This window comes from Lepidochelys kempii, chromosome 8 (assembly GCF_965140265.1).
Source record: "Lepidochelys kempii isolate rLepKem1 chromosome 8, rLepKem1.hap2, whole genome shotgun sequence".
Lineage (NCBI taxonomy): Eukaryota > Metazoa > Chordata > Testudines > Cheloniidae > Lepidochelys > Lepidochelys kempii.
This window is the reverse complement of record NC_133263.1, coordinates 7478297-7498194: the sequence shown is the minus strand read 5'-3', so window position 1 is coordinate 7498194 and position 19898 is coordinate 7478297. Positions and strand designations below refer to the sequence as shown.

At 49.9% G+C, this 19898-nt stretch overlaps 1 protein-coding gene across 4 annotated transcripts in view; it reads right to left on the bottom strand.

The window, feature by feature from the left end:
* FLT4 (fms related receptor tyrosine kinase 4) overlaps positions 1-19898 on the bottom strand; it is a 105690-nt gene that overhangs the window by 26213 nt on the left and 59579 nt on the right. For all 4 annotated transcript variants that reach the window (XM_073355357.1, XM_073355358.1, XM_073355360.1 and 1 more), the window contains exons 7-11: positions 19565-19736; positions 18509-18626; positions 17424-17578; positions 15979-16141; positions 2519-2660 (exon numbers count right to left, since the gene is read on the bottom strand). In XM_073355357.1, coding sequence (XP_073211458.1) covers positions 2519-2660; positions 15979-16141; positions 17424-17578; positions 18509-18626; positions 19565-19736 — 750 coding nt within the window. The remainder of the gene's footprint in view (positions 1-2518; positions 2661-15978; positions 16142-17423; positions 17579-18508; positions 18627-19564; positions 19737-19898) is intronic.

The window sequence follows — 19898 nt, the reverse complement described above, 5'->3', positions numbered from 1 at the left end:
AGCTTTTCATTTAAAATTCTTCTCCCTTTCCCCAGCCAATGCAAAGTAAGCAAATGTACTGCTGTTCTGATAGTTCAAACTTAGAGTCATTGAGTTTAAGGCCAGAAAGGACCACCAGATCACCTGGCTGACCTCCTCTACATCACAGGTCACCAACACTGCCCAGCACCTAAACCTAAACCAGCAACTGAAATTAGACCAAAATATTACATCCCACAGGAGATTAGACTATTATGTGCCACAGGCAGAGGATAGGAGGGAGAGAGCTGCACCAATGGCCGAGGCCCCTGTAACGGCAGGGAAATGTCTCAAGAAAGACAATAGCAAGCAACATAAAAGGTTCGAATTCACTTTTCCTCCACCCTATTCACCTCACTCAGGTGAGGACTTCAAAGCTGTGTGTTATGAAGTGCTTTCCATTCAAAAGACATTGCAGTATGAAGCCTGGGCAATTTCCTTCCCCCCATTCTTTATTTGAAAACAACAAGATAATTAAATGCAAAAAACTACGAATCAATGTCTAAAATGAGGATGAAAATGCAAAAATTAAAGTTCTGACAACAAAAATAATTTGCCCACATTATGCATCCTGTACATTTTATAATATTCATTTTGTGATATAAATAATAATATACTAAGCTAGGTAATTAACCAGAATAAACAGGCATAGAAAATACTATATGTCTGCAACATGACTGCGTTAACATTATTGGAACCTTATGTATTGCATTTTCTGACATCTTGTGTTTTTTGCTCTGCAGCCATAATTTTGCATTAATGTAGGGATTTTTACATTTCACATACGTCTTTCTGTATAGACTGGATTATCCTATGCTGAACCCACCATTGCACGCATTGGCCTTTTTAGCCAATTTTTACATCACCTATGACCTGTTAACTAAAATCTGACTGGAGGGTCTCAAACTGAGATCTGTGGACCACCCTAGATTGGAGAGTCCTTTGTGAAGAATGAAGAGTGAATCCAGCAGTCAGAGTTAGGAAGTTCAGAAGGGAGATGGGTCTCTCACAACACCTCTCTCTTAGGGGCCTGCAGAATGAATTGTAGGAGACACCTTTGGGGACACCGCTTCCTCCCACAAGCAGCAGAATTCGCTCTTCCCAGAGCTTTAGTAACTCCCATGGGGCTTCACTGTCTGACTTAGAACTTTGGAATATTTACATTTAAAGTTACATCTAACTAGCTGGGGAGCGGGGAGTACAGAGGTGAAGAATGCAAGAGAGGAGGAAAGAAGAGGGGAAAAGGAGGAAAGGAGGAGAGGAACAACGGATCTAGATGCATAAGAAAAGATAAAACTGTACTAAGAGGTTCCAGGTTCCATGACCATCTCCCAATACACCTATTTGTCCCCAGTTCACACTCCTGCTCCTGGTGTGGACACTCAACCACTAACCCCCACTCAGAACTGCTCTGAGCAGATGCATAGGCAGCGTCTTCCCATCCACCGCCCTTTCAGTCGCAGTGACGGATTCCTGGCTGGGGCCTTGGAACAGGAAGTGACTTTGGAGGTGTGTATGAAAACAGGAAGTGACTTTAGGAAGCTGGGAGCCGTTTGTTTGCATCCCTCTGTGTGTGTTTGGTGTCGAGCACTCTAGCCTTGAACAGGAAGTTAGTCATGAAGGAGTGCACAGACCACTGACACTTATGGCTACCAGGGGGATGGAAAGAAATGGCTATTGAATGCTGGCCATGCTTTTATAGGGCCACACATCAGAAAGAGGGAGAGATGTCCTTTCCAGAGAGGAAATGCACTGCGAGAGCCAATGGAATTTCTTGGACTCCCAGGGGCACCTCCTGCACAAACACGTTTTCATTCACAAAGCGGCAATGGACTCAGGCCAGGATTTCTACACAACCTTTGTTCACTGGCTCTTCCCGCAGCCCACACAAGCAAGTGAAATGAACCACTGAAGGCAGGCATTTTCCTGGGATGTTTAGAAGCTTCCCCATCAGCCCTGGTCCCCATTCCCGCTTTCTGGGGGGCTTGATGACTGGTCAGCAGTATTTGGCTGATTCCCCCCAAATTAACTGATTTGTTCCTGCTTTTATATCGGCATTCTGCTTCTAAGAAGCAATGTCCATGTGTGGGATTGAAGGGAGGAGAGTTCAAGGCACGGAGTGAGGTGGGAGAGGGGCCTGTCTCTGGGGCTCAGTCCAAGGTAGGATTGAAGCCAGGGGAAACCATTCTCTCTCCAGCTTGGTTTGGCAGAGACAAGCTGGAACTGCATGTCAGGCAGCCAGGAACTACCCCAGCCATTTGACAATACTGCCTCCACCTCTCTGTGTCTCAGCTCCTTCTCTCGTGGTCATTGGAAGGGCTGGTACTTTTATCTCCCACCTTAGTTCTTGACAGACACATGGGCACGGCTTCTCATTATTCTGTAATCACTAGATAACCTGACATTATGTGGCCCATGCCAATAAGGTGTGCGGCTAATCGTGCCTGAGAGGTTCCACACGACGAGCCTGGGCAGTGGGGATACAGAGAAACAACCTCACCTTATTTCTTCCTTCTACTGACTCTGTCCAGGTGTCGATGCTCTCGATGGGGTTCACAGCATCCTGCTGGGACACGTCCTTCCAGTCCTTGCACTCGGGCATCCGGTCCCGCTGATGGCGCCTTGCCGCCCGATGCTTACTACTGCTCACCCGGCAGCCATGCGAGAGAAGAGGGGACGGGGAGAGAGGGTGCTCGCTGAGAATGAGGCCAAACAGTGGCACTCCTCTCTGCAGGGCGGGGACTGAGAGCTGGCATGCTCCTTCTGTCAGAACCAACAGGATTTCCCGGGACGAGGAAAGCTCTCCCAGCAGCAACACTTCACACGTCCATGGAGGCCCACAACACTTCCATGAGCTAGGTAAGCTGATGGTTCCTCCTTACATGGAGAAACTGAGGCAGAGAGCGAGAGGATGTAACTCTTAGGCTCCTGGCTCCCAGGCCACTGCCTTCACCACAAAATCATCCTTCCCCCCCCGTGATGGATGAGTGGGTGTAACAAGGCGGCTTGCTCTTGAGCTGGGGCACTTGGGGCTCAGCCAGCCCTGATTACAGGAGGAGTCTCACCTGAGTCAGCAAATTCCCTACAAAAAACAGCGGGCGGGTGCAGTAAGGGTGGGGATGCTCAGGAAGGAGAGGCCTGAGAATGTATAGCAGCTGAGAACTGGAAGCAGCAGCAAGGAACAAGCCTGGGTCTTGCAGAGACTTTGAACTGTGCCTGGCTCTGGGAAAGAGGGCTAGGGACCCCCAACAAAGGACGAGAGACACTGAATTGGGGTTGGGGCATGGAGGGTCAGTGTTTACTGAAAGTGACTAAGTGGGACCCCAGGATATGTTTTAATTTCTTGAGTTTGGTTAAGGAGACAATGGGTCGGAGCGCTACAGAGCGACCTCTAGCCGCGAGGGACGCTCGGGTGGCAGCCAACCCTGCAGCACTGGGAATGAAGGCCAGTCATCTGTGCCATGCTCAGTTTCTGGCTCTGTTCCGGTTTGGTTTGCTCTGTAGCGAGGCCTAGATCCATAGCGTTTCTTCTGAGCCTGATGCACAGCACCGAGGGTGTAAAAGTCACCACATGGCTTGTATAATGTTAGCAGATGTTTCAGCCCTGCAAGGAGTGCACCTTGGTTAACCCAGGGGAAATGTCTCAAACACAGTTGCTGTAGGCAGCTAAAAGAAACAGGACTGAGAGATTCACCTTGGCACCAGAGCCTCCCAGGTTATTACCACTGATGCCAGGGGTACAGGGAAGGGAAGGGAGCATTCGGTTTTTGATCTCCAGGAGTGCAGAATCCAGTCCTCACAGGGAACCTGAATACAAACTGCAGCCAGGCCTGACTAGCTGTGTGTTTCAGAAATGCATATGCACTAGGGCATGCGGTGAGGAGGGGGTGCCCTGGTGGGTCAGGAAGTGGAGTGGAGCCAAGTGTGTGTGTGTGTGTGGGGGGGGGGGGGAATGGAGGATCCAGGCCCATCCATGGGGTAAGGCACAGGGATGTCTGCTCACTGCATGCAGGAGAGGGCTCTGCTCTGAATGAGCAGATGAACCAGAATGAATGTTTGGGGTGACAGGGAATGAGGAGCAGGGAGTATCCGCTGTCTGTGCAGGGGACAAGGCTCTGCAGCGAGTGCTCCCCAGTTGTGTCTGCTGGCCACGCAGGGCAGAGTGCTCAGCAGTGTGAGTGCCCCAAGGAATCAGGGACAGGGGGCGTCTGCTGGTAGCACAGGGCAGAGTGCCCTGCAGTGTGAGTTCCCCAGGGGGCAACATCAGGAATCTGTGTAAACAACAGGAAGTCAGGAAGAAGCCTCCTGCATCCTCTGGAGCTGCACTAAGCAGAAACATTGCGGCCTTGGGAGACAGTGCTCATAATTCATCAGCCCCTCTGCTTCCTGACGGGGCCACCGAGTGCTCACATGCTATTGGAAATACACAGTTACAGCAGAACCTTTGTGGCCTAGGTGTCTCTGTCGGCGCCCCATTTCCTCCACGCTCAGTGACTCCGCCTCGCTCATGTTCTGCTCTCTGTTGGCTTCTTTTTCCGTGTGTCTCGCTAGATGCATCTCCACTACGTCTATTCCCCTCAAATGTTCTCCTAGAGCAGTTCCACTGTGGAAGCAACAGCAGGCGCACTGAGGTCAGAAAGGCAGCTGGGGCCCCTGGCTGCTTAACCACCATGTCATCTGCTCTGAGCAGGGTTAGATATCACCGGGGTAAACATACCTGGGCCCTGTCCTCACTAGTGCACCCACCGCTGCTCTCACTAGGACACCTGCCACAGTGCGAGCTCTATTGGGAAACTTTGCAGAAGAAAATCTACTGTAGACAGGCCCGCTCACTGATTCTTGCCCTTTACAACCCATCCCACTGGAGGTCCTGTGTTCTTGAGACCTTCCTTCAGCCAAGCAAGGCTGAGATTCTCTTCAGAGCCTCACATGGCTCCTACCTGGGCCAGTGGGTCAATGCCACAGTGCAGGCCCTCTTACACCATGCAGCCTGAGCACACGTCTTCTGCAGGGTTCCCAGCTCCTACCGCTCCGGTTGCAGTCCATACATGGCAGGCTGCTTCTGGAGGAGCACATTTCTTGCATGTAGTGACCCACTGTGCTGTATGACTCTGCGCTACAAAGTCCCATCCAGGTGCAGGCCATTCACATCCAACAGCCACAGTTGATCTGTTCAGTTCAGTACAGTTTTCTAACCAACTTCCTGTGGTCTTCTCTTCCCAGCTTTCCAGGCAGTGGTGAGCTCTGCTGGGGAGAGCTGGCAGGTGAATAAGGGAGACAGAACCTCAGAGACATCTCTTCCTGTGCCAGCTGAGAAAACTCTCTGCACTGAAACACTGGAAAGCCACAGAGATTTGGCATTCTCTCCAGAAATCAGTAGTCCTTTGTCTGTAAAATGCCATCTTCCAGTGCACATCCAGGGAATGGAGTCTGCGCTCCTCGTTAGCAGTGTGTGGCTTCAGAAAAAAGACAGGCGGGTATTATTGTCTAGTTTAGGTGAAAGGCCGAGATTACTTTGAGGGTGAATTTTGTGTGTAGTCTCAACAAAACCTTAACCTTATAGATAATTGTGTAATGTGGATCAGCCATAAGGTAGATCTTGCCTGCATCGTCACTGTGCTTAAAAGCTGGAGGAGATTGAGATCATCCTGGTATCAGCACCTTCAGCAGCAAACTTCCTTCATGTAAAGAGAGATCACTTACCACCTTGTACAGGAACTGAAGTTCTTTGAGATGCATGTCTCTATCTGTATTCTACTGTGGGGTACGTATGCACTGTACAGCAGAGATTGAAAGATTTTGGCTGGCAGTGTCCCTTGGTCCGTGTCTGTGTTTTCATCTGCCTGTGCTTCGGACAGAGGATGTATGGGGCAGTGTGGACCAGCTGCTTCTCCAGTTCCTTCTCTACTGCGAATCATTACTAAAGGATCCGAAGCAGGGGGAAGGAGGGCAAGTAGCAGAATACAGAAGAGAACCACACTTCTAGCAGAATTGTAACTATTATACAAGGTCAGTAACCTCTCTTTCTTCTTCGAGAGCAGGGCCCTATGTGTACTGCACTGTGGGTGACTAACAGTCAGTACTTACTGAGGAGGAGGGCGCAAGGACCTACGCGGTATGGATGACTGAAGAACCATTGATCCAAAGGGTGCATCAGCTGCAGAGACTCACGCTGGGGCCTAATGTCTTGTGAAGCTTTGGCTAGAGCTCCATGTTGCTGCTTGTCAAATGTCAACAAGCGGCACGTTCATGAAGCAAGGCTACAGGAGCTGCCGTGGCTCTGCTAGAGTGGGCCCTCATACCTTGTGGGGGAGGGGTATCAGCTGACTGATAGAGCAGGATACAGTTCGAAATTAGGGTTGCCAGATATCTGGTTTGACTGGAATGCCTGGTTTCGACAGGGAAAACCCTGGAGCTCCGGTCAGCACTGCTGACCAGGCCGTTAAAAGTCCAGCCAGTGGTGCAGCAGGGCTAAGGCAGGCTCCCTGCCTATCCTGGGTCCGCGCAGCTCCCGGAAGCTGCCAGCATTTCCCTCCAGTTCCTAGGCAAGGGCGCAGCCACATGGGCTCCGCATGCTGCCCCTGCCCTGAGCGCTGGCTCCTTAGCTCACATTGGTCGGGAACTGCAGCAAAGGGGAGCTGCGGGGGTGGCGCCTACAGACGGGGGCAGCATGCAGAGCTGCCTGGTCGCGCCTCCACCTAGGAGCTAGAGGTAAGTGCCGCACGGAACCCACACCCTGAACCCCCACCTGCACTCCAACCCTCTGCCCCAGCTCTGAGCCTCCTCCCAAACCCAAACTCCCTCCCAGAGCCCAACTGCACCCCAACCCCTTGCCCCAGCCCTGAGCCCCCTCCTGCACACCAAACCCCTCATCCCCAGCCCCACCCAGGAGCCCGCACCCCCAGCCCAGAGCCCATTCTCCCTCCCGCACACTATCCCCCTGCTGCAGCCTGGAGCCCCCCCACACCCCAAACTCCTCATTTTTGGCCCCACCCCAGGGCCCACACCCCCAGCCAGAGCCCTCATCCCCTCCTGCACCCCAACCTCCTGCCCAGCCTGGTGAAAATGAGCGACTGTGAAGGAGAGTGAGCAATGGACGGAAGGGTGATGGAGTGAGAAGGGGGCAGGGCCTTGGAGAAGGGGGTGTGGCTTCTGGAAGGGGCGAGGCAAGGGTGTTCGGTTTTCTGCAATCAGAAAGTTGGCAACCCTACATCCACTTGGACAATCTCTGAGAAGAGATTACTTGTCTCTTCACTCATTCTGCTAATGAAATGATCAGGCTATGCAACATCCTAAACTTTCCTGACTTTGTCCTTTGTGAGTAAAATGCCACCACCCAGTGCACATCCAGGGAATGGAGTCTGCGCTCCTTGTTAGCAATGTGTGGCTTCAGAAAAAAAGACAGGTGGGTATATTGTCTGGTTTAGGTGAAAGGCCGAGATTACTTTGGGGGTTAATTTTGCGTGTAGTCCCAACAAAACCTTAGCCTGATAGATAATTGTGTAATGTGGATCAGCCATAAGGCTCCTAATTCTCCAACCCTTCTAGCCAAAGTGACGGCCACTAGAAAGAGGACCATTGATCATTAGCAACCATGGTTCAAATGGTGATTTAGTTACCACCAAGAGGACCAAGTGAAAATCCCGTGTGGGAGCAGGTTTAGTTACTAGAGGGAAGGTTCTAACTAAACCCTTTAGAAAACGTTCAGTCACCGGATGGGTGAAAATTGAGTGGGTGTCAACTGGGGAATGGCAGGTGCTAGCTGCTGCCAAGCACACTTGCAGGAAACTAAGGGACAGACCTGAGAACTTCAGGATGAGCAGATAGTCTAGAACAGTCTAGAACAGTCTAGAATGTCTGGTTCTTCTGGGTACAGCAGGTGCTGTTGAACCCAAATAGAAAAATCTCTTCCACTCAGCTAAGTCGCATTTTCTGGTGGATTCCTTCCTACTATACTTAAGGATGTACTTGAACTACTACAGAACATGTCTGCTCTAGATTCAACACCCATCCAAATAGCAAGCCTTGAAGAGGAGGGACTCTGGATTGGGATGTCTGATCTCATGCTTGTCCTGCATCAAGAGGTCTGGGAAAGACTGCATACTGATGGGTGGATGGATGACTGCTGGAGAAGTTTGGGGGAACTAAAACTTTCTGGGCCATCTGGGTGTGATCAGTGATCACTGCCCCATCCTGCTGAATTTTTCTGAAGACTCAAGGCCAAGAAGAATGGATGGAAAGGTGTTCCCGATGAGGCCTTCCCATGAGATTAGAAGGGCATCTGCTTTGGAGTCCTGACTTGGAGCAATATATCGTGCATTTCATGTTATCTCATGATGCAAACAGATCCCAAGATGGGAAGCCCCATCTGAATATAGTCTTTACCACTGAGTTATATAGCTCCCATTCATGGTCAATCGAGACGTGGCTGCTGAGGCTGTCTGCTAATGTATTGTGTATTCCCAGAAGGTGTATTACTAATAGAGTGATCTGGTGATGAATACACTACTTCCACAGGTTGACTGCCTCTATCTACAGAGGGAAAGATCTCACTTCCCTTTGCTCGTTGATGCAGAACACTGTTGTCATGTTGTCTAGCACCACCTGAAGATGTTGGGATTGTATGAGCGATAAGAATTGTTTGCAGGCCTCTCGGCCAGCTCTCAATTCCAGGAGGCTTCCATTCAACTTGGCCTCTCGAGCAGTCCATGTTCCTTTTGCTGCATTTGTCCAGATGGGTGTCCCACCCCAGGAGAGCAGCGCCTGCAATCAACCTCTTCCGGGGTGGGAAATTTCAATCTGCAGATAAAGACACTGACTTGCCGGAGGTCGAAGATGAGTCTCCATCCTGCCTTTTTCTTGGGGATGAGGAAACATTTGGAATAAAATCCTTTCTCCTGATGTTGAGATGGTAGTGGCTCTATGGCTCCCTTCTGGAGTAGAGAGTCTATGTCCTGAATAAGTATCTTGTGGGAGTGGTCCCTGAAAAAGAATTCCATTCAGTTTTTCTCCCAGGTGGTGGGAGATTCTGGCCACGCCCAGTTATTTCCACTGGGTGGCTTATACACAGGACCCAGTTTCTTATTTCTTGCAAGGGGAAACCTTCCCTTTGCAGGCTTTCTTAAGTCCCTTCTGCTCGGGGATCAAAACGAAAGTTAAATGTCCCAGCGCGCCCAAGAATAACTGCTTCCCAGAGCCAAGACAAAGGAGGAAAGGCCAACAACAGTACCTTCTTATTTTGGGGCCATCTGTGTAGCGGTTTTTGAGGAGCCCTTTTGGCTGGGCTGCTGAATTGAGCTAGCCCCTGCAGGTCTAACCCGGGAGTTCACTTCACTCTCTATTAGGGTTGGGGTGGAGATCTCCTGGATGGGGGGGGGGGGGTCTCCCTGGGGCTTCAGGAATCAGTCAAGCTGTTTCCTGCTCAGGATGATCTCTCCACCCCACAGCTGACTGCAGTGTCCTCCTTTTTAAAGGCCTCCTCCCTACTAAAAATGATTGACATGGCTAGAGAGGAGGAGTGAGCCCTACACACAGGGCCTCTCTGGTGCCTTCCTCATCATTATGGGATCTATACACCTTGTCACAGTCCCTGAAAAGAGATGAGGAAGGTTTTTTTGGGGGGGTGGGAGGGGACTCAATGGTGTAGCCAAAATGGATGATGTAGAGAACCATTTGTCTGCTATCATTCACCAAGTCTGGGAAAATTGGGCTAGGTGGCCACCAAATTTGATGTCTGGGTCGGTAGGAGATGAGTTGGTTTGCAGCTCTCAAGGTCTCATCAAAAGTATCCCTTAGTGGGAGGTTGTGGTTGGAAGGAGGAACATTGTGTTTGGTTCTCTGCATCCTTCGCTGCTTCTGTGGTGGTTCATATCTGCGTTGGTAGTAGAAGGCTTGTGGCAGTGATTTAGGCTTGTAAGGCTGTCTATCATACTTGCTTTTCAGTGCTGACCTATGTATATAACTGGGGAAAGAAGAGTTGCCCTTGAGTCTTTCAAGACTCATTAGTCTTTTCGGTAAATAAGTTATACCCATAACAGGGTGAATCCTCCACAGTGGATTGAACTTCCCTGGGGAAACCTGAGGAGAACAGTCAGGATTTGTGACACATAATGATAGCAGTTGCCATTGACTTTGAGGCTGTGTCAGCTAAGTCAATAGCAGCCTGCTGAGATGTTCTAGCCACCAATTTACCCTCCTCAATAAGGGCCTGAAATTGTGCCCTATTCTCTTAAGGAAGCTTGTCTCTGAATTCAGAAATTTTTGAAGCGTTAGAAAAGTCATACTGTCCTGTGACAACAAGGCCTGGTTTGGAACTGCAGGCTGGTGGATGCAAACTCCTTCCCTCTGAGGCAGTCCAAACGTCTGGCCTCTTTCCCTGAGGGATGCTGTTTCCTGCTCTTTTCAGTGACAGCCTGAACCACCAAAAGAGTTTGGGGCAGGAGGAGTGAACGAAAACTCTGCTCCCTTGGCTGTACTTCTTGTCTGCCCTCTTAGGAGGAGTGCATGTACTGCTGCTGGAATATGCCACACGACTTTGGCAGACTTTAGGATGGCTTCATTAACAAGGAGCACTACTTTGTTAGGTCCCACGGTCCGTAAATATATCTGCAGCCTGTGAGGTAGCCTCTGGATTTCCTCCAGAGGAATCTGGAGAGAGTCCATAACTCTCCTCAACAGATCTTGATACTGTGGTCATCTGGTAGACATGATGGGGCCATGGCAACTGCCTCATCAGGAGATGATGATGGTACTCCTATTGGGCCCAGCAGTACTGCTGGATCCAGCTCTTCCTCCTCCTCTCCATGGGTTCCTGAGGGAGCTCTGGTAGATCTCTGGAGGGGAAGGGATGGTGTGATTCACGGGGAGACCACACAGATTCAGAATATTGCATTTATGAGTCTCATGGTCCCCAGTACAGCCAGTGAGAGGGATCCAACATAGGTTGAGGAGGTCCCCAAGGCATAGGGTATCATGATCAGGGTGTGGGGCCCCCCTATCTTATAAGGTCGTGGCAGGGCCCAGCAGATTCTGGATCCTCTATCTGGGCTCACTTCTCTCACTGGAGGTGATGTCAGTTCTTCCCCCATGTCAGAGTCCCCCGAAGAGGAAAATGTGGGCTTCTCCAATGGTGGTGCTATAGGTACCATTGATATGGAAATACCTCGACTGTTAGAAGGAATCAGGGATTGACCTGTCTTGTAGAGTTCATGGAGAGATGGTGTCAGAATCTCCCTTGTAAGGACTGGGTCTGATAGGAGGGAAGATTCTGGATCTGGAAGGGTTATGATATCATGCGAAGTAGTGCACCTATCACCAGTCATCGGGGTGTGAAGACTCTTCTCTCTGTGCATCTTTAGAGCTGGCATAGAACAGCCCTTGGAAGCCAGCATTTCCTTACATGAGCGTGTCCATATCGTCGGTGCATGGGGTTTGTGATGCTGCCAGACCAGATGCCAGGTCATGCCAAGGGCCAGGGCCTCAGTGAACACTGATAAATGCACAGCTGGAAACCAGTCTGGTTTATCTGTGGGTTAGTATAGTTAAAATGGATATTAGCCGAATAAGAATGTGTTTAGACTTTATGGAATGATACTGCTTATAATCTCTGTATCCCTTGGGAAAGTTATATTGCAGGTTTACACTGTAATCCTCTGTAATTGTGTAACTCACCGAACAAGAAAAAGAAGCATTAATTAAGGCAGTGGTTCCCAAATTTGTTCCGCTGCTTGTGCAGGGAAAGCCCCTGGCGGGCCGGGCCAGTTTGTTTACCTGCCGCGTCCGCAGGTTCAGCCGATCGCAGCTCCCAGTGGCTGCAGTTCGCTGCTCCAGGCCACTGGGAGCTGCTGGAAGGGGCACGGGCCAAGGGACATACTGGCCGCCGCTTCCAGCAGCTCCCATTGGCCTGGAGCAGCAAACTGCAGGCACTGGGAGCCAGGATCGGCGGAACTTGCGGACGGACGAGGCAGGTAAACAAACTGGCCCAGCCCGCCAGGGGCTTTCCCTGCACAAGTGGTGGAACAAGTTTGGGAACCACTGAATCAAGGTAAAGTGCTTGTTTTGCACACAAGATGGCCCATTGACGGCAAATGAGGCATTGTGTAACAAAGGACAGAGACCTTGTTGATTGCATTCCTAACTCTCTTCAGGAAGGGGAAACATGAACTCATCCCATCAGCTTGGAATCTGGGGAATAAAAAGTCCCTGACAAGGAGAAACTTGGTTTCTTTATGCTGTCTAGACTCTTGAGGGTCAAAGATTCCTAAACATAAGCAAGAGATTCCCATACTGCTTGGCATGGGACAGCCCTAAAGGATGCATAGAGCTGCTTATTATAGATGCTTATATTACTTTCATAAATTGAAGACTGTAACTCATTTGTGTGTGTGTTTTTCCTGTTTTAACCTTTTAAATAATTCTCTTATTTCATAGATTCATAGAATCTTATTTCTTTTCTTACTTAATAAATGTTTAGTTAGTTTATTACAGGATTGGCTACCGGTGTTGTCTTTGGTTTGAGATCCGAGTACAAATGACCTGGGGTAAGTGACCGGTACTTTGGAACTGGGAGTACCTGAATATTGGTGTGATTTTTGGTGTAAAGTGATCACTTACCACATAGTCCAGCTTGCCTGGCTGGCAAAATAGCCTGGAATGGCCAAAGGGACTGGCTGTGACTCCTGGGTAAGACTGTCACAATGCTTTAGGAGTTCACACTTGATACTGGGTTGGTGAAACCTAATGATAGAACGCACAGCTACTTGGAGATTTCTGCCCTGCTTTTTGACAGTTTGCCCTGAGGCTGGCACACATTCTCGCCAGCCACTCCACACGGCATGACAGGTTCTTAGTGTTTGACCTCGGCAGGTACTGCTGATTGTCCCGGCCTTGGCTCATGTCTCTCCTTGCTTGGCACCAGTGGTCCCACTCCTGTCAATGGCGGTGGTGTGGAGGGAACTCTTATTCTTCATATCATGACTCCTATAGGCCCTTGAGCCTCCTGGAGTCAGGCATGAAGAATCATCCAACTTATAAGGCATTGGCGATACAGGGTTGGGGGATTTCTCTGTAGGCTTTTGAGGGGGCTCCCTGTCCTGGTGGTGAGCCTAAGAAGAGGAGCCTTTGGCTCTGTCTTTGCTCACCTCTCCCTCAGAAGCGGTACTGCCAGGTGGAGTGCTCCTCAACACCGCTGCCCGCTCTACAGGTGGCTCTGCTTGGCCTGGCTCAGACTGGCATCTCCTAGCACACTCCATGAGATGTTTCCTAAATCTGAACTCCGGCACTTGCCGGGGTTGGCTGGGAAAGGAGCAGCAGATACGGCACTTAGCTTCTCTGAGGCAGCGTAGGCACCTCTGACATTGGTTGTCGCTGACCGGGCAGGACTGGGGGTAGAACATACAGTTCTTGTAGCCTGGAATCCCAGGCTTAATTTGTGTCCTGTATTGGCGAGGGGGGTGGGCGGGGGCCGCAGATAATCCTGAATTCTAACTAACTAAACTAACTCTAAAACAAAAACCTAACTAACAACATTTATACTTTACAATATTTACAGATTTGATGTCGGCGGGTTAGCTCCCTCAACACGGGAGGGTTATGTCTCAGACCATGCAGCGGGAGAAAGGAACTGGAGAGGCGGTCCGGAGCACAAGGAGAGGAAGAGTGCAGGCGGAGACTAACAGACGTTACTAGCAAAAATCTTCCTGTCTCAGGCACATGAGTACCTCACAATGGAAGATGTTGGATCATATTAAAGAAGTTCTGTATTAAAATCACAAATGAGTTTGATTCCCCAGAGTTTAAATTCCAGGGTATTACTAATTAAGAGGTCTCTTGGTTTTTGGTACTGTTTCTCTCCCTCTATGTGTGAAACTTGCAAGCTGCTAATTGTGTTAGTACCTTCTAAGACAGAGTCTGTTCTCAAAGCAATTCACAGAGAGAGAGACTCAAAGCAATACTCTAACAACAGAAACAGCACCCAGAGACTCCCCGCCCTTTTGTTGTATTAACAATTGTGATTAAAATAGAGATAGAGGATGTATGTGGATGGATGCTTGGTGTGGATAATAACTGAATGATCAGGGAGGTGCCAGCCTAAGAATCCAGTGTCCCTCGGCTGAAGAAGGCGTCAAGTGGAAATAATCAGAGGATCCCCCCCCGGTGGGCAGACTGGAATCCACCCAACAGCCTCAAGGATGGGAGAACCAAAGAACAAGATAACATCTTGGAGCCGTCAGGAATGTGCTATCTGCTGATTGATTCAGCAACAGCATGATGAAGCAATTCCCATAGACTGGCATAGGAAGAAATTCCTATAAAAATAGACTCTAAAAAGTGAGAACTTTGGGGTCTGATTCTGCAAACCAACTTCCAGGAGCATCAGATGAGCATCTGACAAGGCCCTGCTCCCTCCTCATGTCCAGGCCACCTGGCCAGTGGCTTGGCATGAGCAACTCTAAGGCTGGTAACTATGATAACAACCTTGCAGAACCTGTGTGTGTGTTTGTATGAATGAATGTGTGACTAAATATGAGATTGAATGGAATGTTATAACTATAACTAACTGCTTACTGTGATTCTTTCTGTATTCACAATAAATGTGGTATTTTGCCCTTTTCCCTTTAATAAGATCCTGCTGGTTTTTATTTTATTGGTACAACAAAGACACATTGGGACCAGCAAGCCAAGAAGAATAATGAAATTCTCCTGCTCCTCCTAGCAACATGAGATGAACACATCCAGCAATGCAGCATCAGGCTCACTAGGTGCGGATAGGACACAGGTCACCTAAGCAACAGGTGTTTCCTCAGTCAGAGCCCTGTCCTTCCATCCCTTCCAGTACCCAGAGCTCTGCAGTAAGGATCCAGGGACATTTTGGGCTGCCCTTCCTAGCCCTCGCAGAGACAGCTGCTTTCTGACTCCTCTTTAGGATGTTTCATTTACCAGTCCAGAGGTTAACCACTTAGATACCAAACAAACACCACAGACTTCTGACCTTCACCTTTCTAATAGGAGACAAGCAGGAAGCCAGATCTGATTCTAGATTCTGCATAAGTCATTGGTCACTGATGCTCGTCACCTGTAAGATGCTGGGTTGGTGTTTGCCCCCCAGGGTAGGAATGAGGCAAGAGAAAGCCCTTTGGTTTCCGAGTACTTTGTATTTCGCTGGCCGACTGCAAAAGCAGCATGGTCTAGTGGATTTCACCAGACATTGGCTCTGCCATGGGCTTATGGTGTGGCCTTGAGTGAGTCATTTGGACTCTCTGACTCAGTTTCCCCATCTGTAAAATGGGGATAGTAATACTTACCTGCCTGACAGGGGTAATGTGAGGATCAGTTAAGGTTTGTAAAGTGTTAGGTCTTATTATGGCAAATGTCTTGGAGTGTTGACAGGTTCATGACCTCACTGGAGGCATTGGAAGTCGGGGGATGAGGAGCCAGGAGAAAGTTGCCCAGGCTCTGTGTTAGAGGCTGTCAGGGGTTAGACATATGACACATCAGGAATGCTCCAAAAGTCTGTTTCAGGTGGGCTCAGCATCTCTTCCTCCATATCCCATGTGAATGAACAGGCTGAGGCAGCTCCATATCCATCGGATACTGCAGTTTTCACCTCAGTGTGTCACAGGCAAATCCTGGACTGGAGCTTTGTGCCCAGCAGATGGTGAAACTGAGCCGCAGGGAGATGAAGTGATGTAACCAAAATCACTGAGTGACTTAGTTGCGAATAGAACCCTGACTCCCTATGTAAACCGACAGACAACACTGCCTTCCCCCAAGCAATGAATCACACCCAACACACGCCACGCACCACTCACATCTGCAGCCAAGTGGCATAGCTTAGTTTTGAGGGGCTACTGGCTCCGTGTTTTCTGAATATGCCCAAGGCCTTCTCCTGAGTGATATGACTGGGATCTTGGCACCTGTTGCTAGGAAGCCAGGGCCAAGATGGTGAGGAAGAGCACTTACAGGCTACGTCGTGAGAACATCCGGCAAGGCCTCCACGGCCTCCACTGCCACTGGATCACTTCTGGTGCTGGGATGCCATAGACTGTGCAGGTGAGGGCCTGGTGGCTCCTACGGGAATAGATGCTCGGGGAAGAGGCTTCCTTCTCGTGGATGTGCGGAGGAACTGAAATCAGCAGAATGACAAAATTTGTAATCTGGCATCAGCACTGCAGTTCCTTTTGCTGAGTCGCCACGCCAGACAGAACATCGTTCCTGTTCGGGGTCATGAAAAGACAGGTCACCAGAACGCCCTGGGTTTCAGGGCAACTGGGTCTAGAGGCAGTGACCTGCGGGGAGGCTCCAGGTGGGCGATGAATTAAAGCAACACTCTTTAATCCGTGGAGCTCTTGGGCCCAATGTAGAGGTGCTGTGCAAGCAGGTAAGTTATACTTAGCAACATTTAAAGCGAATTCTTCCTCTACAAGACTTCACTGATGTGACTGTCCAATCGCTGCATGTATCAAAGCAGCTCCTAGCAGTCCTGCACACCCAGTCCATTCCTGCCAGAGCCTCGTAAGTCGCAGTTACAGTGGATGCCAAAACTACGTTAATTAGTGTTAGACCATCCCTTCCCCTCACACCCCAGAATGCCATGCTCTGCCGCGTTATTTCCACATTGCAGGGATGCACGAGGGATCAAATTCATCCCTGTTGTAACTCCACTGAGGTCCATGGAATTGCATCGGGGTGAATCTGGCACAAGTACCTAGGGGAACATAGATATAAACCCCAGGTATCATGTTTCTATTCTGCCCTGGCACAAAGTCCTAGTCGGAATCATTGTCACTCACCATCCTCCATCAGCTCTTCCTACAGGAGCTTTTCTAAACCAGATCAGGGAGACAGCTGCAAAGCCCAGCACATCAGCGTCAGAATTTAGAAGTGCATGAAGACAAGGAGGATTGCTCATGGAAAAGAGGTTGCCTTCATTTTCTATATTTGTCCATGTTCAGTGACAGAGAAATCTCTGATGATACTAATATCTAGCTCTTATCTAGCACTTTTCGTCAGGAGATCTCAAAGCACTTTAGAGAGGAGATCAGCATTTTAGAGATGGAGGAACTGAGTCACAGAGAGGGGAAATGACTTTCCCAAGGTCCCCCAGCAGCAGCAGAGACGGAAATAAACCCCAGATCTCCTGAGTTCCCCTCCAGTGCTCTGTCCACTAGATCACGTTGAAAAGGCCACGTGTAATTATCCAGCTACGATTGATGGAATGGGGAAAGAAGAGAGGTATCAACTTTGACTGCTACAGAATAGTGACATCCTCCAATGAATTAAATACAACGGGCTAATGATTTCAGGGGAGTTACTCCAGGAATGAGTTTGGCCTACTGCGTCTAAGAACACCACGAAGGTCTCTTGGCCAGTTGCCTCCTGCCATTTTCTGCCTTATCCTTCCTTACCATTGACTATTAACTGGAGGCTAATGCGCTCCTCCAGCCCAGCCAGCCTGTTCCACAGAACTAAGGTGTAAGTCCCGGAGTTCTGTTCTGACACGTCTTTGATCTGCATCGAATAGGGAGATTGCTTGTTGGGAATTAACTTGCCGTCCTTGTACCTGCAGGGAAATAGAGAGCAAATGCATATACAGAGAGGTACAGTCCTACTGAAATATAGCCAGAGGCCTGCAGGCGCTAATGCTGGGAGCCATCTGGCAGCAAAATGTGCTCAGAGGGCTTCGGTCACTAATGCTGGAAGCCCTTTTAGAGGGGACTTACCAGGTTTCTGAAGAAAACAAGTTAGGGGCAGCTCGCTGTCCTAAAGGTAAGAATGCTCCAGGTCAGGATGGGTGTAAAATACCACCCCTGGTGTGAGTGGAGAATTCTGGTTGTTAGCATTTTACACCATCTAGGCACTGGTGCAATTGGTGACAAGTGGAGAATCGGGCCCGTGGCCTTTCTCTTCCAGGCTGCAGCAGCGACCCCAGCTGGCTGGTCAGGAGAGAAGCAGCACCAACGGAGCTCCCAAGGGAGTTCAGTTCGGCCCCTTTGCTCACTGCAGACCCGAATCTTTGCTGTCTACATGCCAGGTTCCAGGACCTAACCTACTGTCCCCTCTCCCACCGCCCCACTCCCAACCCCAGGAAGGGCTCTGCCTTGTTGTGTGCAGCAAGGAGCGCTAGGCAGCCCTGTGGGTGCGGGTGCGGTGGGAGGAGAAAAGCGAACGATGAGAGAGCAGAATGTGGCCAAAACCAGAAGACTGAGTGTGAGGACCAATTAGGGAGGTTTTCTTCCTTGGCTGGCTGCCAGCTGCCTGGGAAAGAGCTAAGGGAGATCTTTTCCATCAATATAAATTGCTGGGCTCCTCAGGCCAGCCGTATTAGCCAGCTCCTTCTGCTGCAGAGTGGCTTAGAGACATCTCCCCTCCTGCAAGGAATTTCTGCAAGACCCTGGTTAATCCCAACCCCCCTCCCACCCTGTCCTTAGTCCCTCCTCTGTGAATGATGGGCATGAAGGCTGGGGGACACAGGCTAAGAAAGGTGGGTTACCACTGGAACTCTGGCGGGGGATAGGCGACAACCTTCACTGGCAGTTTCACGACTTCGTCTCCTGCTGTGGCTTCTATCACTGGGCCCTTCTTCCACTCCACGTTGATGAAGGGCTTCTCTGTAAAAGCAGGGCCATGAAGACAGGTGTCAAGACAAAAAGTGTGGGGGGGGAGCAGAAAGAGACCTGTCAAGCTGCCGTGCTGTCACAGTGACAGAGATGTCACTTGCCCAGCAACACGAGAAGGGGGTTGCACTTTTTGAGACATTCACAATACTGTACCCAGCTCTTCTTTCACACTTTTCATCAACAGATCTCAAAGCATGTTACAAAGAAGGTTAGTATCATTATCCTCATTTTACAGAGGGGGAAACAAACAGTGATAGAGAGGTGAAGTGACCTGCCAAGGCACCCAGCAGGCTAATAGAAAGCCAGGAATAGAACCCAGGTAGTCTGAGTTCCAAGCCAATGCTCTAGCCACTACCCTGCCCTGCCTCTTCAATAAAGTGATGTGACTATGCACCTCCAAGTGCGTTTGTACAAGTGTATGCTTGTCCGTGCACGTGTGTGGCTGCACGGACATATCTCTGCAGCGAGCACTCGGACGGGGGTGAGTACACACCCATGATCACATGGGCACTGGGTGGTGATGTGCAGGCGCGTATGAGAAATTGTAATTTATTGCCACAGGATGTCTCAGCTCAAATGAGTGTTTGCCTTGCAGTGAGGCTCATGCTAGTTCACACCCAGCTGTCCAGTGTGATGACAGGGGTACAGAGTGGTTGAATGACTTGCTGTGTGGGGGTGAAGGGAGGGTCACATGCGCTGAGTCCGTAGCTCAGCCGGTACTGGAATCCAAGGGTCCCGGGGCCACGGGGATCCTCTAACCTGTAAATCGCATGTAACAGGCAATGCTTCAAAGATAGCTCTCCGGTGTGTTAGTGAACAAAACGCCTCCTGATAACTTTTAGAATTCTCTTCTCCTTGGCTATCTGTTTTTGGTCTCTCTGCCCACTGCCCCACCCCTGGTGTCTTGACAAAGCAGAAGCCTATTGTACCATGCACAATGACATCGGTGCTCTCCTCGAATGTCTGCTCCCCATTGCTGGCCATGCACACATATTTCCCCAGGTCCTGCTGGCTCACGTTTTGGATGATCAGGATACTGGAGAGCTCAGTGTGGGTCTGCTGGGAGCGTCTCTCGGGCAGCTCAGTGACAGCCCGGTGCATCTGCCAAGAAGAGGTGAAAGGGGGTTAAAAGATAAGTCAAGGGAACAGACACAGTTTGGATGGGTTACATGCGAGGCTCCTCACCGCCAGGAGCATTCAGTCTTCCTCAGTTACTTCTTCCCGAGTCACTGTTTAAAAGATGGGCAGTGCCAAGAACTGCTT